The sequence below is a fragment of the Xiphophorus couchianus genome, chromosome 5, assembly GCF_001444195.1.
Source record: "Xiphophorus couchianus chromosome 5, X_couchianus-1.0, whole genome shotgun sequence".
NCBI classification, from domain to species: domain Eukaryota; kingdom Metazoa; phylum Chordata; class Actinopteri; order Cyprinodontiformes; family Poeciliidae; genus Xiphophorus; species Xiphophorus couchianus.
Window position 1 is genome coordinate 24,239,982 of NC_040232.1, and position 14,405 is coordinate 24,254,386.

Here is a 14,405-nt window from a genome sequence, read left to right on the forward strand (position 1 = left end):
TGACCCAGGGCACTCGTCAACGACCTGTCGTTATCATGATTACACTGTAACTATGGAGACGTGGCTAAAGCGTAGCAGCAATGCTGCTGAAAGTACAGATAAAGTGAAAAAGACGGCACTGTACCTCTTTTTTGTTGCAAAAATGTTTTGCCAGTGTCAGGGGTACTTGACTAAAAATATATTTTTAAGGGGGTACATCACTGAAAAAAGTTTGAGAACCACAGGGTTAGACAATAAGACAAAACTCACAAGTAACTTTTTAGCAAGATATAGGAGCTTGTTTTAAGTCATTAATTCTTGAATATTGGCAAAACATACTATCTCCACTGGCTGATTCCTCCCCACTTCTAACAACACAATCATGGAAACCCAAACCTTGGGTTCTGCAGTTTACCATTTTACGACAATTTCATTTAAGAAACAAACTTGTTGGTTGAATGAAAGTGGAAATTCTAATCCAATCCTGGCAGAGTAAGAATCCTTATGTAAAGCTGATAAATGTTGGCCGTCTTGCCGTTGTCGCTCCAAGACTTGAAACAATGTTGGTGGAATGTGTAAATGACAGCAGAGGTGATGCTTCCCCCCTTAATCCCGACATTGTGGGTTCAGCTCAAAAGCTGTGTCGCATTTCACCTGCAAAATAAACGCTCCAGCTGAGCTGAGTGAAACAGAGACAGTGTGATCCGTCGAGGTCAGCACTATTCCTGCAAGCAAGTCTGACCAACTGCAGGAGATGAATGGGTGCTACGGTCAGTCCTGGCAGCGAGACAAGAGTCTGCTTCGGTTAGGAGGTTTTGTTTTGTTGCTGCTGCCATTGTGGCTAAATGATTTATGCTGCAAGGGCTTTACAAAGATGCTTAGCGAAGCGGAAATGCGGCATTATAATGTAAAGCCTAACTTTTCCTCTGAGCTCATCCTGCCAGCTGGTTGTTGTTTTTTTCCTTTTAGGTTTTCCCCAAATCAGACCTGAAAGGCAAATGGCGCTTTCTGTTTCTCCGACTCCATTTGCTCCTCTGGTGCTTTTCGTCCGCGCTCAATCAAAACGCAACCATTTGTATCAATGTAATATCAATTTCTTTTATTTTTAATTTGAAAAATAACTTACATAAATCTCTGTACTCAACCATACTTCACCAAGACATAGCCTTGGCATTAACACATTGCACCAAAAAAGAGGAAATCAAAAAGGCATTCAAAAAGAAACAACATATGTCTTTGTCATCCTGAGGCATTTTTCCTGCTCCAAATAGAGAACATAGGTATCTGCTTATGGTCTATTCAAATTCTGACATCTAAAGGTATGTACAGTGAGCAGTAAATTCAAAATATATACTGTATTCTGTTACAGGGACGAAGTTGATTTTTAGATATTAAAATGCATCTTTTTTTTTTTTTAAATGATTTTTCTCATGTGGAGAAAGGAACGATGCCTCAGTTCCATTTCATTCAGACATACTGCGACTGTAAGACTCGTATGCCTCCCGGACACGGGAAGTATTGGTAATTACTAAAAATAGAAAATAAAAAATAAACTGGTCTTGGCTTTAAAATGAAATTAACAAAAATATAGTAAATTAATATCATTTTCATTCAAAAAAACCAATAAAGAAAAAAAAAACAAACAACGATTTCTGTGGCAATATCCCCCATTGTTATTTAAACTTGTGATTTGCTCGTCTTCACTAAGAGTGTTTGTAAAACCGAACCACAGCCTCCCGCTGCGCCGCCGCGGCCCCTTAATGACGCTACGGGTGCCTCGGTGCACCAAAAAGGATCGTTTTTGCATGTTTGTCGACGACAGCGTCGAAATAAATATACGTGGAAATCACATTTATTTTGCCTGCTTTGATAAAATATAAAACTTTTTTTTCTCTTTCTTTTGTTTTGTCTGTTTTCCCTCAAAAATTCTGAAAGAAAATATGACTTTGGGGATGGAATGTTTTTTTGTTTTTGTTTTTTTCTTCTTCTTCTTCTTCTTTTCTCTTATCTTGTTTTAGACCTCGATAACTGGCCGTGGAAGACCAACGTCTAATTTGCTGCTCAATTAATTTCGAGGGAGAAAAGTAATAAAGTTCACATGCACTGTACAAGAATCTGCAAAAAAGTCCAAATATCGTCTTTATCAAAACATGCTGAGTTACTGTAAGGTGTGCCCAAGACATGTTGCAGAAAATCCTTTTCAACATGCTTGTGAAATCAAATTCAATTCAAAACAAAATAAGAAAAAAAAGAAAAGGTATTAAAAACAATGCAGAACTGTAAAGTAACTGAGTCCTAAAATTAGGACCATATCAGGGAACTAAGTGGTGGTAGCAGTGAATACTACAAAGAGAAGTACCCTGGGACCAGGAAGAAAAAGAAAAATGTACAATTTGCACATAATGTTTCTTTATAAGGCTGGAGCATTTTACAATGAAATAAATAACATTTATTTTCATTGTCACTTTTTTCTTAAATAACTCCAAATGTTGTTTTTTTGTTTTTTTTTTAAAGTTCCCTTATCTGACTGTCTGAAAACAAAACACCCATGAATGACCTAAAGAATGATAAACTAACGTCTTTTTTTTTTTTTTTGTCACAATGTTGCATTCGCTCCCCTTGAAAACCATGCACTAGTGAAATATTTCTTTAAAAATAATAGAAATCGTTGAAAATGGCTGATTTGTTTCATTTAGTTTTCTTCAGCTGTTTTTTCTTCTGTTTTTTTGTTTTTGCATGTTACAGCCTCAAGAAAATAAATATATATATACTTTTCTTTTTAAATTCAGCTAAGAGTTTGTGCCCATGCAAATGAACTGAAAAGGGGTAAATAAAAAAAAAATAAAAAAATTATAGTTCGATTTTTCATACGGTATATCAACAAAGGAGGAAAATAAAAGGTCGTACTTTGTTTTTTGTGTTTGTTTTTCCATGGGGTTGGGATTGCTACTGTGTATTCTGGAGTGTTGGTGGGTGGCCACTTCAGTATTGCCCCTGATTAACTGGTGATTTACCAGCAAAGATGGATCAGCACATAAACCCAGAGGATGCAATGCATTTGTCTTGCATGTAGGAAGATAGACACACACACACACACACACACACACCCTCCCCTTCTTTGAAAGTGTTGGTCTCCACAACTGCATTTATGTCGCTAGGTTTGTTGGCATGGTGTGACCAAGCATCTGGTTAGAAACACCGTCACCCCTTCACCCCCATTCAGATAAAAGTACACAGACATAAAAATAAAATAAAAAAAAGACAGGAAAAAATGTTAAAAATCAACATAACATTGATTTTTTTTTTTTTTTCATTCTAAAAAGGGGCCTCTGCCGGAACTCATTTAGTGGTTCCCGGTGTCGGCCCCTCCCCATGGCTTCGAATTGGAAGAAAAAGCCGGAAACGATGAGTTCCTCGTGCTAAGGAGTTCGTCTCGGCTTCCTCCGAATGACAAACAACACCTGGCAATTCCCTGCCGCTGGGTGCTTGCAAACGCGCTTCGCCACGTGCACAATGTGCGCAACGTTTTTGCTTAAAACAAAGGATCACGTTTTATTAATTCTTTTGTGTTGTTTTTTTTGTTGTTGTTTTTTTTTGCGCCCCTAGAAACAGGCTCAAAAGACACAACATCAAGCATGCAGTGTGACCGGGGTGGGGCCTCGTGACCTGCAAATCGCAACACCGGCTGCTGCTGCTACAACGACGCTGTTAGGTCCGCAACGCTGCTACGATCGCGAGAAGCTGTCCAGCGAGGATTGGGAAGCTCTTCTCGTCAGCGGGGCCAGCGTGGGGTCCACTAGCGAGGAAGGAGGGAAGAGCTTGTACCAGCCGATCACCATGTTGGACAGGTCCAGGTCGTCCAGCAGGATCTGGACTGCTCCCATGAAGGATTTGTGGTCCATGCGGCCATAGTCGCCCCAGACAATGACCTGAAAAAACATGTAAAAAATGTAATAAATTTAAAAAAACGCAACAATTGATGAAAATGCTAAACATCTTGAACAAACGAGAAGGTGACCAGTCAAAAGAGTCATTTTGTCACCTGTAAAACTTTCCCTCCTGGACTCTCCTCAAACGGCAGTTGCTGCTGGTAGAGAGGGTCCAGAGTTTTTCTTGCTACTTTTGTTTTCTTTTTGGCTATGCAGGCTCCGTTTTCCAAAAGGTAGACCTTTACATATGGTGCTGGAATTGACAAAAGAGAGAACGGTGAGTTACAGTTTTGACACGCTGCTTGTTGTGTATTAAGAATCCCAAATGCTACAATGCAGTGGGTTAACCTCCTTCCCCCAAAAAGCAAAAACAGACTAGGGCCTAGCTAGCTGCTAGCTGAAACTAGCTTGTTCTCTTGGCTCATGGGAGTCGATTATTGCTTCAGAAAAACATCTGATGGGACGCTGGAAAAGACTATTGTTGTGTTCAAGTTGTGCTAAAAGGAGTTAGCCTATTAGCAAAGCTATTCAAGCCTAAAATAGCATCTCAATGCTAAACATGTAGCAGCTGCACAGAAACGCTAACGTCAGTGTCCACAGTTAAGAATTTACTAAAGACGTTTCATGAACAATCAGGAGTTCCTGGACCTCTGGAAAGCTGATTACCTATAGCAGCACTTTGCACCAATCTGATGATGCGAAGTGCTGCAAACCAAAATATTTGGTTTTTGATCTAAATGCAATTAATTGCAATTGATTAATTAATTACAGACCCTGCATTTACATAAAGTTCCGCCACTTTATGTAAGTTCCACCGCTAAAAAGAAACCTTCATTTATAGTTTTTATAAATCAAATAACATTAAACACATTCATTGAATGTACCAATTGTTTATTAAAAACACAATAAGAAAATCTGAAGTCCGTTAGTTCAAACCAGAATTCATTATTCCAAACACAATTAACTTTAGGCTCTGATGGTTCCTGTGCTCCGGTCATTTAACTGAGACAGTGTGTCGTCATACAGACGCCAACATCTGATTGGTTGACGTGAACAGCAGGAAGCCAGCCTCGGCGGCCAACTTTAATTTTTACATATTCAATAAAATGCATGATGAACACTTTACATTTGAAACCTGAACTGAGGATTCAACTCAGTTCAGTTCAGGTGAAGCAGTTAAGTACTTACAAGATGTTTTGGTAAATATCACATTATCATTGGAACAGTTGACAAATTATTTAATAATCCTCTTTCTGATTTTGAATATGTAATGATACAGTTAGTTACGTTTGGTCTGTCTGAGAACATGAACTACCTGGCAGTGCCTTGGATCCTGGTTTACCCACAAGGCCCCGGGCTCTGATGACCTCAACCTCTAGGGCTCCTTTTTTCTCCACCATGCCTATTTGGATGTCCCCTAAAAAACAGGAACAAGAACAAGATATTTAAAAAAAAAAGCCAAAAGCTTTATTATCACTAGTTTCCTTTTATTATAAAAACAAAACGTCACAAGTTTCTTCTCACCCATTGGCGGAGTGGCCAAAGTCTGCCGTCCAACCAGCTGGGCGGGTCCGAGACCATCCAGGAAGTCGCTGAACTGAGCGTCTGAGGAGAGCCTCACTCCGGGGAAGATGAGGCTGAAAGCCAGAGATCAGATTGAAGACGGCGTTAGGTCAGGTACCACTTCACAGTTTCAGTCTGAACTGATCATGCAACGACTGCAGCCGTCTGTCTGTCTGTCTGTCCTCTTACTTTCCCTCTGAGCTGTAGCTGTTCATGCTGCCGTCTGTGGACTCCCGACTGGCCTGCCGAGTCATCCTGCTCCTCATCTCCACCGCCAGCCCCGTCTCCGTGCTCCTCTGGACGGTGCTCCGCAGCTTCTTACCTCCTGCTTCTGCACACACAGTCGCAACAAGAGACAGGAGAAGAGAAACAGAGAGAGGGAGATGAATTCATGACGGCGAATCGAGTCAGGCTTTATTCACGTGGACGGTTGCTGAAAAGCCTTGTGCTTGTTTTTATTCATAAGAGAGAACCTTGTCTGGAGTCTTGCTTAATGCCAGCACACGAGTGATGGTTTTGAGATCATGTCACAAACGTATAAGAATTCCGATTTATAAATCTCCGTACGCCGGTGGCGCTGTGTGGATATCATGCCAAGCAGATTATCAAGTACAGTTTGTACTTCCAACTGCCACAGGAACCGCAGTGGGTTCATAATCCGCTGCCATCCTCCATGCTTCCCAGTTCAACCCTTCAAACTGATCCAAGAAGACAGCTGACTGCCTTCCCCCCCCATCAAACCTGCTTCTGCTCATCCACAGTCCAAGATCACATGGTTACTGCAGTGCTCATACCTACACAAACTATCGCTCTCATCACTTGACCGATTCTTATTGCATAGGCAAAGCTAATGCTTTTAAGTGGCAGTATTATGTAAAATCAACTTTTTTGAGCTTTATATCATGTTATAATCTTTCTTTCATGCATGTTTGAGAAATTGTTTAATTTGCCTTGGCAACCATTCAGCTGTGCAAGACGCCTGGTTGGACCTAGCTCCGCCTTTAAGCCACAGCTTCGAAGTTCAAAGGCTCCTGCCTCGCTGCGACTCCCCCACTCAGCTCCTCCAGACTAGCCAGCTGCAATCAGCTGAGCTCATTATACGAGCTACCTCTGAGTGACACGCTGGTAAAAATGTTGTTAAAGGGTTAATAGAGGAGCCATGTTGTGATGACTTCCTGAAGGTGGAGTTTCAGAAAAAGCAGGAGTTTTTAAAGAGACAAAGGCCCAATTTCAAGATGTTAAATTATGAAGTCAAATTTCTTTTAATATACATGGGATGTTACAGCTGAAGGTAACCTAGTTACAAATAATTGTGCTATAAAATGGTGATATGTGCCTGGAAAACACATAGCACTGCCCCTTTAAGGCACTGAGGTGATACACCTGTTGACTCACTGAAAACTGCCTTGTCATTTAAAGTGAGCCGCCATTGCTCATTATGCAGGTCATCTATTTATTTTCTTTATATCTCGTCAGTGTCCACTTGAAGCCAAACACGTTTCCAAATGCTCAGCGTCTTGACAACCCCTAGTTACTTCTGCAACCAAAAACCGTTTCTCCCTTCCGGGTGGAAACACCTGAACACACAAAGAAAGGTTCCTACCACACAGGCCGATGTGACCTAACACCCACTCACAAATATAGTTATTTATCACCTGTTCAAAAAAAAAAAAGTCACCTTCACATTTCCATATTTGAAAACCTGTCAGTATGGTACGCCGATGAGGCAGGTAGCAGAAACAGATGAACTCCGGCACAGATCCATGTTTCTTTTTACAATATACCGAGACCTGTGTTCAACTGTGATGCTAATTAATTGCTACTTCCACGTCTTTCTGTGTTCTCTATCCACCCAAAAGCCTTATTTATTTTCATAAAAGCAAAACAAGACGACATCTCTAAAGATGCACCAATCAAGGTTTTTCATGGCTGATACCAATGTCAGGTGATCTTTGATGGGCAAGTTTGACCACATCCATTTTTGTAAGGACTATAGCACATTAAAGAAAAATAAAGTGCCAGAGTTTTATTTAGTTTTTTTCTGATTGAGGAAATAGTTTTGAATCCAAAAGTAACTCATTAAAAAATTCTCCACATTTATCCAGGTTAGGGTGTATGAGTATGACACCTAACCGTTATCTGATATTTATTAAACTCAAAGAAGTTTAATTAGCTTTGTTGTGTCTGTACTTTTTATGTTTATTATCAAGAAATTGTGGAAGTTGTTGGTTTTGATGCCTGTAATAAAAATGTTTCAGTGCTGGATCTGCTAAACAACCTCCAGTGAGGAAAAAGTAAACGGACTGATTCCAATCTCTGGCCGATTGATCGGTGCGCCTCTTGTTGTCATGGCATCTTCAGGTGTACGACTTCCTTTATTCTTCCTGGAGTCAGATGATTTACAGGATGTGAATGGTGAAACCTTTATTCATGCAGTCACATGACTTCAAAATGAGGAAAACAATCCAACAGCGTTGACCCTGGAAGGACACAAATTGCTCATAAATAATTTATTTTAATGCTTTCTCTGTAACACACTGTCATATTCTGCCAGTGTGTGTAGTTGTCACGTGTCTAGAAGATTCTTGGTCTTTTGTGCAAACACACACTTTGCAGTAATGAACCTCTTCAGCCTTGAAAGCTCAGCTGTTGAGCCGGCCTCCTCTTCCTGCTCTTCACAAAGTTTCAATAGGAGATGCAGCGACAAAGGTTTGTCTCTGACGTCTGCAGCGAACCTCCTCTGCCAATCAGTGACGAGACGGATCTCATCAATGAACCTCAAAACCACAACATTTCAAACCAAGCGCATCATTTCTGCAAATTACAGTCAGAATGAGGCAAGAGGCAGCATTCAGACAGTCGGAGTTTGTTCAAAATTGATAAATAGCAAATGTTACTTCCGAATACTGTTGGGGTAAATTTTAGTTTCGAGTGTTGATCAAATGATCAACAATTAAATCAATAATTTGAGGCACAATGTCACAACGTTTCAAGGGTCCTGACCTAAGCAAAACACAGAAAATAATCCTCAAACCCACAAAGTCAGGCTTCTTCTTCTTCTTGTTTTTTTTTTTTTTTTTAATAAGATCATCTTTGTTACTGGTGTCAGTAGAAAAAAATAAACATCACTTCATTATCAACCAATGATAACCGAAACCAAGGATAACTGAATTTCCGTCTTTCAATCTGCCGTAATTCCCAACCGGAATAAAAATTTTAAAATCGGTGCATCTTTCCCGGCTGCTCGCTCAGCGCCACCAACCCCAAAGCCAGCAGAAGCTGAACGCGCGTGACATTTCCCCGGATGTCGTCTTACCTCCATCTTCCTCATCGAAGGAGTTCATGCAGGGGAAATAGACGGCCAGCGCCTCGAACGACGCAGACAGGCTCATCTTGCTCTGGGAGCACTGGATGCGCATCCCTGGAGCCGCGGCTGAGGCGTCGTTCCCCTGCCTGCCCATGGTGACCCGGAGTCTTCCTCTTCAGCGCAAGCCAACGGATGTTTGTTTTTTTAAGATCTCGGCTGTCCTTTCCTTTTAGGATGGTTAATTTTAAAGGAAACAAAACAAACAAAAAACGCTTATCTACAGAAAAAAAAAAATCTATAAGCCCGGTTGCAGATGGAGATGCGGTTATTCAGAGCTGGGTAGCAGTGATGAAAAACACAAAGCCTGTCCGCAGACACTCTGGAGATTTCATCCTAGGGAAGATGCTGCGGGGAAAGAAAAAAAATCGCTGCGTCTGGATTGGAGTCTTGTGCCGTCTGGGTCTGACGCTGCTGCTGCTGCTGCACCTCTTTCTTCAGCTGGGGGTGGGGGTAATGGAGGAGGAGGAGGGAGGGATGGAGCAGTGTCTCGCCTCACCAATCAGAGCGCGGGGCTGCTCAGCCGCACCTCTGCTTGGTCTGCAGATGAACAAGCTCTACCCGGAGATACTGAGCCCCCCTCTTCCTCCTCCTCCTCCTCTTGTATTTTTTCGCTTATTTCCCCCACCTTCTCCCCCACAGCCTGGCTGGTTTGTTTCGTCTGAGCAGAACATTACTGCCATTTACCTTTTCTCCCCGTTCTGACCCATTATCCCCGCTCCGTCCCTGTCCTATCCGCGGAGGCCAGTGAAAACAAGCTGTCATTAGGTCTGCCAGCATCTCTCACAGCCACCTGGCAGTCACTCTGAGTTCACGTGGCTGCCGCTGCTTCCCCCGACCCCCTGCTCTCTTCCCTAATAACATCGTCACAGCTGTGTTTTGTTTTCAGAGAAAGTCACTTTGCTTTCTCTGCTGTCACAATCGCTCTGGACAACAAGTCGAGAGGCGTATAAAGTTGATGTATTCGTCTTGAAGGAGTTTGGGAATCGTCTTTTGCAAAGAGGCTACGTTAGATGTAATTGGTTTATTCAGCTGTTCGCCAATAAATCAAAATAAGTCAAAATATTTGAGTTTTCTTCTGTTTCCGTCTGGGCCAGAGATACTGATGCAGTCTGTATTAAACAGTCGAGATCATGGATCAGTGCTGAATGTGGAGAATGACTGCAAATGAAACATTAACTGTCCTCAATAGAGGTGTGCAACACTCTATATTTAGGTATCGATCCAATATAAAGTAACTAAAGGGCCTGTATCACCGATACTAATACCGATACTTTTTTATTTAAGTTTGATATGTCATCAAACTTCTGATCTTTAGGGTTTTTTGTGTTTTTTTTCTTTAAATTCTTCTGTTCACACCGAGGATATAAGTTGGAGAAATTTTATAGGCATCTACAAAATGCATCAATAACGTATTAACATGATTTGTGTAGAATTTACCTAAACAAAGAGCAATTTTGAGAGCAAATCAGAAGGTTTTTTTGAGGTAGAGTTGAGAAACCTAAAAAAAAAACAAAAAAAAAACCTGAATTAAAAAATAACATAAAAATTCAAGATGGAACTTGAAACTAATGTATCAGTCTTAGCACACTAATATTGATCCAGTACAGATACAGAATTGGCATTAATATTATCAATATTTTGGATCAACTTGTCCGCCTCCAGTTCTCACTGCTTCAAAAATCCCAAACAGGAAACTGTTCTACTATCAGACAGAATAAGTGCAGATTTGTGCTCCCGGCGGCACTACTGCTCAGAATAAAGTTGCTCCTCTGTGTGAAACACTGCAGCCTACTTCCACGGAGAAGCTGCATACTGCATGGAGTCCATTTGCAGATTCCATCTAGGTCAGCAAGAGCAGAAAGCCTTCTAGAGCCAGAGGGGAAACTGAACAGTGACATTATCTGCAGGTGGGTCAGCTTTAAGGGTGAGCGTTTTTCAGAACCGGCCTTAAATGAATGTCGGTTTTCAGCTGAGTCAAAAGTTTCTTATGTATTTTTTTAAATGATTTATGATAAGATGAGATATATCAAATTAGACATTAAAAAAATTATAATTTAAACACTAAAATAATGCATATATTGATTAAAATGGTTTGTTTAGTTATTTTTCTGCTAGCTTGTTTTTGTAATTTTTTTTTTCTGTTTATATGCTTTCTAACATAACATATTGATTTCTGTTTGTGCAGGTTAACTTGAAAGGTCAAATCTGCCATTGTTTACATCAAATAGGCCTGACAAACTGCACTTTGCCTTTTGAAATAAACAATAAAGGCAGTAAATGTTCAGTTTAAAGCTGAGTATATGAGATGTATGGAACACCATCATGTGAAGCACTTTGAACATTTTTGTTGCTGGACTTGACTTCACCATCCTAACATTTTTACCACTGGCTGTAACACATTTTACTCCTTGCTAGAATGACAAATGAGAGGCAAAAATAATTACGTCTAAATCTTAAATATCTTACTTGTGAAGCATTCTTGCGGATCTGTTCCTTTAGTAACACACTTTTCAGTGCACTGTGCTGCTAAATTAGGCTGCTCGGTGCAACGAGGCAGCGGGGATCACGGCATAAAATCCTCCCAACGCCAAAGAAAAGCATCCACATCCTCTCCCATCACTTATTTAGAGGATGGTGCTCAGCTTGGCTCTTCATCCCGAGCGAAAACCAAAATAGAACAGAGCGAAGGTAGCTCTCCTCTCCTTGCCTCTATCTCAGCCAAGGCTCGTGTATCGAGGCGCACGTGCCCTCTCCTTCCTGCAAACCCAGTCGGCACGTGCTGCCAACTTCATCTTTTGTATCTTTGACACAGTTTATTCTTCCTTTTTCACCCACCACAGAGAGACACCTTTTATTCCTCCCATTGCTGTCACTTCACCTGGTGCGCAGAGCTGAACATGTAAGGATTATAATTTGAGTTGTTGTCTTTGTGAATCCATTTATCACTGAGACTGAAGATTTGCTTTTCGCTTCAACAGCCACAAGCGAGGTGCTAATTCCTATGTCCTACAGAACACAATTAGCAAAAAACATCACCGTCAGCAAAAGATTGAACGATTTCAAACAAACACAGAGCGTTCAGTTGTGTTCGCCGCTCCGCTTCAGGCGGAATTCAAAAACGCCGAACTTTAGTCTACTACTGTCGTAGTCAGAAGATCTGATGCGTGTTGCTGCAAAAATAAACTTCTTATCCTTTGAAGATAATCAAACTCGGTCTCACTTCAAACTCCATAATAAGCCGCTGCGACAGGGAGCACGCAGCTGGACATCACATGCGCATCAGAAGACAAGAATTGAAAAAATCTGAACAATTGTTTTTTTTTTAAACAAGAACAAAATACTCTAATATCCCAGAAGTCATAGGCGTACTCTGCCTGGAAGATAGTAGCACTCACAGTCTAAGAACTTTAGAGGCATTCCTAAGTGATGAGGCCAAGCCAGGTCAAGCATCAGAGAAGCCCTCCAGCGGTGTAAACACAGCGTAATGGGGGGCATGGAGGGAGGAGGGCTGTGACTTCGGGATTCACATGTGAGAGCCGAGGCAAACAAACACAAAAGAGCACTTAGGCGCCCATAAACCAGGATACCCAAGAGTGAGCGCGCAGAGTTGTGAAGCGCTCTCTTCTCTCAGTTTACATTCTTTGTGGTGCTCATGATGCAGACCAGTCCTGCAGTCTGGAGATGCAGTTTCCCCGGCTTCGTCTAACTCAGATATGATGACAATTAGTACGGGAACGAAATTCGGTAACCAAATAAGGCGCAGAGCTACGTTACAGACGACGCTATAATTAGCAGTCCCCTCAGCACATAGTAAAGTCAAACTGACGTATTATAGGTCAAAATTCTGGTAGTATTACGTAGTAGAACTGGTGTAGCAAAGACACACTCATGTACGTCCATTATTAGGATGATTAAAATCTTCGCTGCTTAACAAGATGCTGCATCAATGGAGTTGCATCGAGAAATTGTCAAGAATAAAATGACTTTCAGTTTGTTCAACAATAAGCCGGACAGATTATAAACCAGCGAAGACGCGAAACCTAAAGTACAACCAGTACAAAGTGGTGTTGGAAAAAAAACAGTCAAAGGAAGCACAGAAATCTAAGAAATAATTTAAAAGGAAACTCTTTTTAAATTATATGTTGAGTTATGACTGGGGTTTATACAGTCTGTGAGAGAGCGAGACTTTATGAAGCTAACAGGAAGGCTAACTGAAATACAGCTAAAGTGTACATCTCTGTTTTTGTCCTTTTGAGCTTTCAACCTGTGTCTGTAATGGAACAGGCAATATCTGGATGTGTTAGCATCCTTTTGTAAATGTTAGGTAATCTTAGCTAGCATTTCTAAAATACTCTCAGACTTTAGGAATTCTAGCCACATTGTTGATGTGCTAACTGCACTAGCTACCACAACCATAGGATAAACCTATTTCCTGCTCTCTCCCAAACTGTGCGACCTCATTTTTTCTCCAAATGCCAAGTTTTGATTTACCAATGCCCTCATGTTTAAAACATTTAATACTTTTCTTATATCTTCCACTTTTAGAGAGAAAAAAAAAGGCAAAAGAGTTACAAAAACTGGAGATTGTGCGCCATCGTTGGATCTCTAATAGTCATAACTTGTATGGGAATCTTCTACCCAAGGGAATTAATTTGAAAGTAATAGACTTGTAAGAGCTTTGCAGTAACTTGCAGCTCAAGTTGAGCAGGCTTGTCATAAACTAGGTTATTCTCTGGCTTTTCTCTCAGCTGAGAACATTCAGACCTTCAGCGGATGTTCTGAGGTAAAACAGACATTTGGGTGTTAACTTCAGAAGATGTTGGAACGGACCGGCTCTTGGCTGCCTTGCTCCTCTCACAGTAACACATACTGAAATTCTAACAGATGGAGAGCTCACAGGGGAATGACATGGGATCTGAGTACTGCTTAACCTTAGGAAACGACAAAGAAAAATATGATACAAACCGCTGACATCAAGCCAGCTGATATCTTTCATGAGAAAACACGTCGTCACCATAACACGACAGCTTATAAAGAAAAAGAAAAAGAAAAGAGGAAACGTATCTTAACCAGTTTCGTGGGAAGCGGAAGCGTCAACCTCATGGCTTATGATTAACCTCACCACGGTATTTTTCTACTGGATGTCTCATCAGACTTCCTCTGTGACATCAGAGCTCCTGACGTCTTCGCCACAGTCCAAAGAGGTAGTCCATACTGTATTTTTAGCAGCAGCTAAAAAAAATATCTAAAAATGCAGCCTGGAAGTTTATTTGTAGATTTTGGGGAAAAAAGGAAACGTGTCGCATTTGAATGCAAGATGTATTGTGCACGTTTTAATTGTATTAGCTAATTTGAATGTGGTAATTCATTTAGAGAAGCTGAAGACCATACAGTTGTAGTGTGGATATGGCATTAATAGCTGTGCTTGGATGAACCCAGAAAGGACAGTGTATCATAATAACTTTTAGGAAAAAGTCAAAAACTTGTTTTTTCACTATTAGTGACAGACGAGAAGAAAGGACCAAACAGCGATCCAAAGGTTAATGTGCACAACCTGTCTGTGTATC

The 14,405-nt window shown here is 40.9% G+C and overlaps 1 protein-coding gene across 15 annotated transcripts in view; it reads right to left on the minus strand.

The window, feature by feature from the left end:
- Nucleotides 1-1,061: 1,061 nt before the first annotated feature.
- rims2a (regulating synaptic membrane exocytosis 2a) overlaps nucleotides 1,062-14,405 on the minus strand; it is a 172,278-nt gene continuing 158,934 nt past the window's right edge. For 14 of the 15 annotated variants that reach the window (XM_028017528.1, XM_028017535.1, XM_028017533.1 and 11 more), the window contains 5 exons: nucleotides 5,661-5,802; nucleotides 5,433-5,545; nucleotides 5,224-5,325; nucleotides 4,022-4,161; nucleotides 1,062-3,908 (listed from right to left, as the gene is read on the minus strand). In XM_028017528.1, the coding sequence (XP_027873329.1) occupies nucleotides 3,705-3,908; nucleotides 4,022-4,161; nucleotides 5,224-5,325; nucleotides 5,433-5,545; nucleotides 5,661-5,802 (701 nt within the window). In that variant the 3' untranslated portion in view covers nucleotides 1,062-3,704. Of the gene's footprint in view, nucleotides 3,909-4,021; nucleotides 4,162-5,223; nucleotides 5,326-5,432; nucleotides 5,546-5,660; nucleotides 5,803-8,787; nucleotides 10,294-14,405 lie in introns of those variants that run through there. The other variant, XM_028017526.1, reaches the window with a different exon arrangement.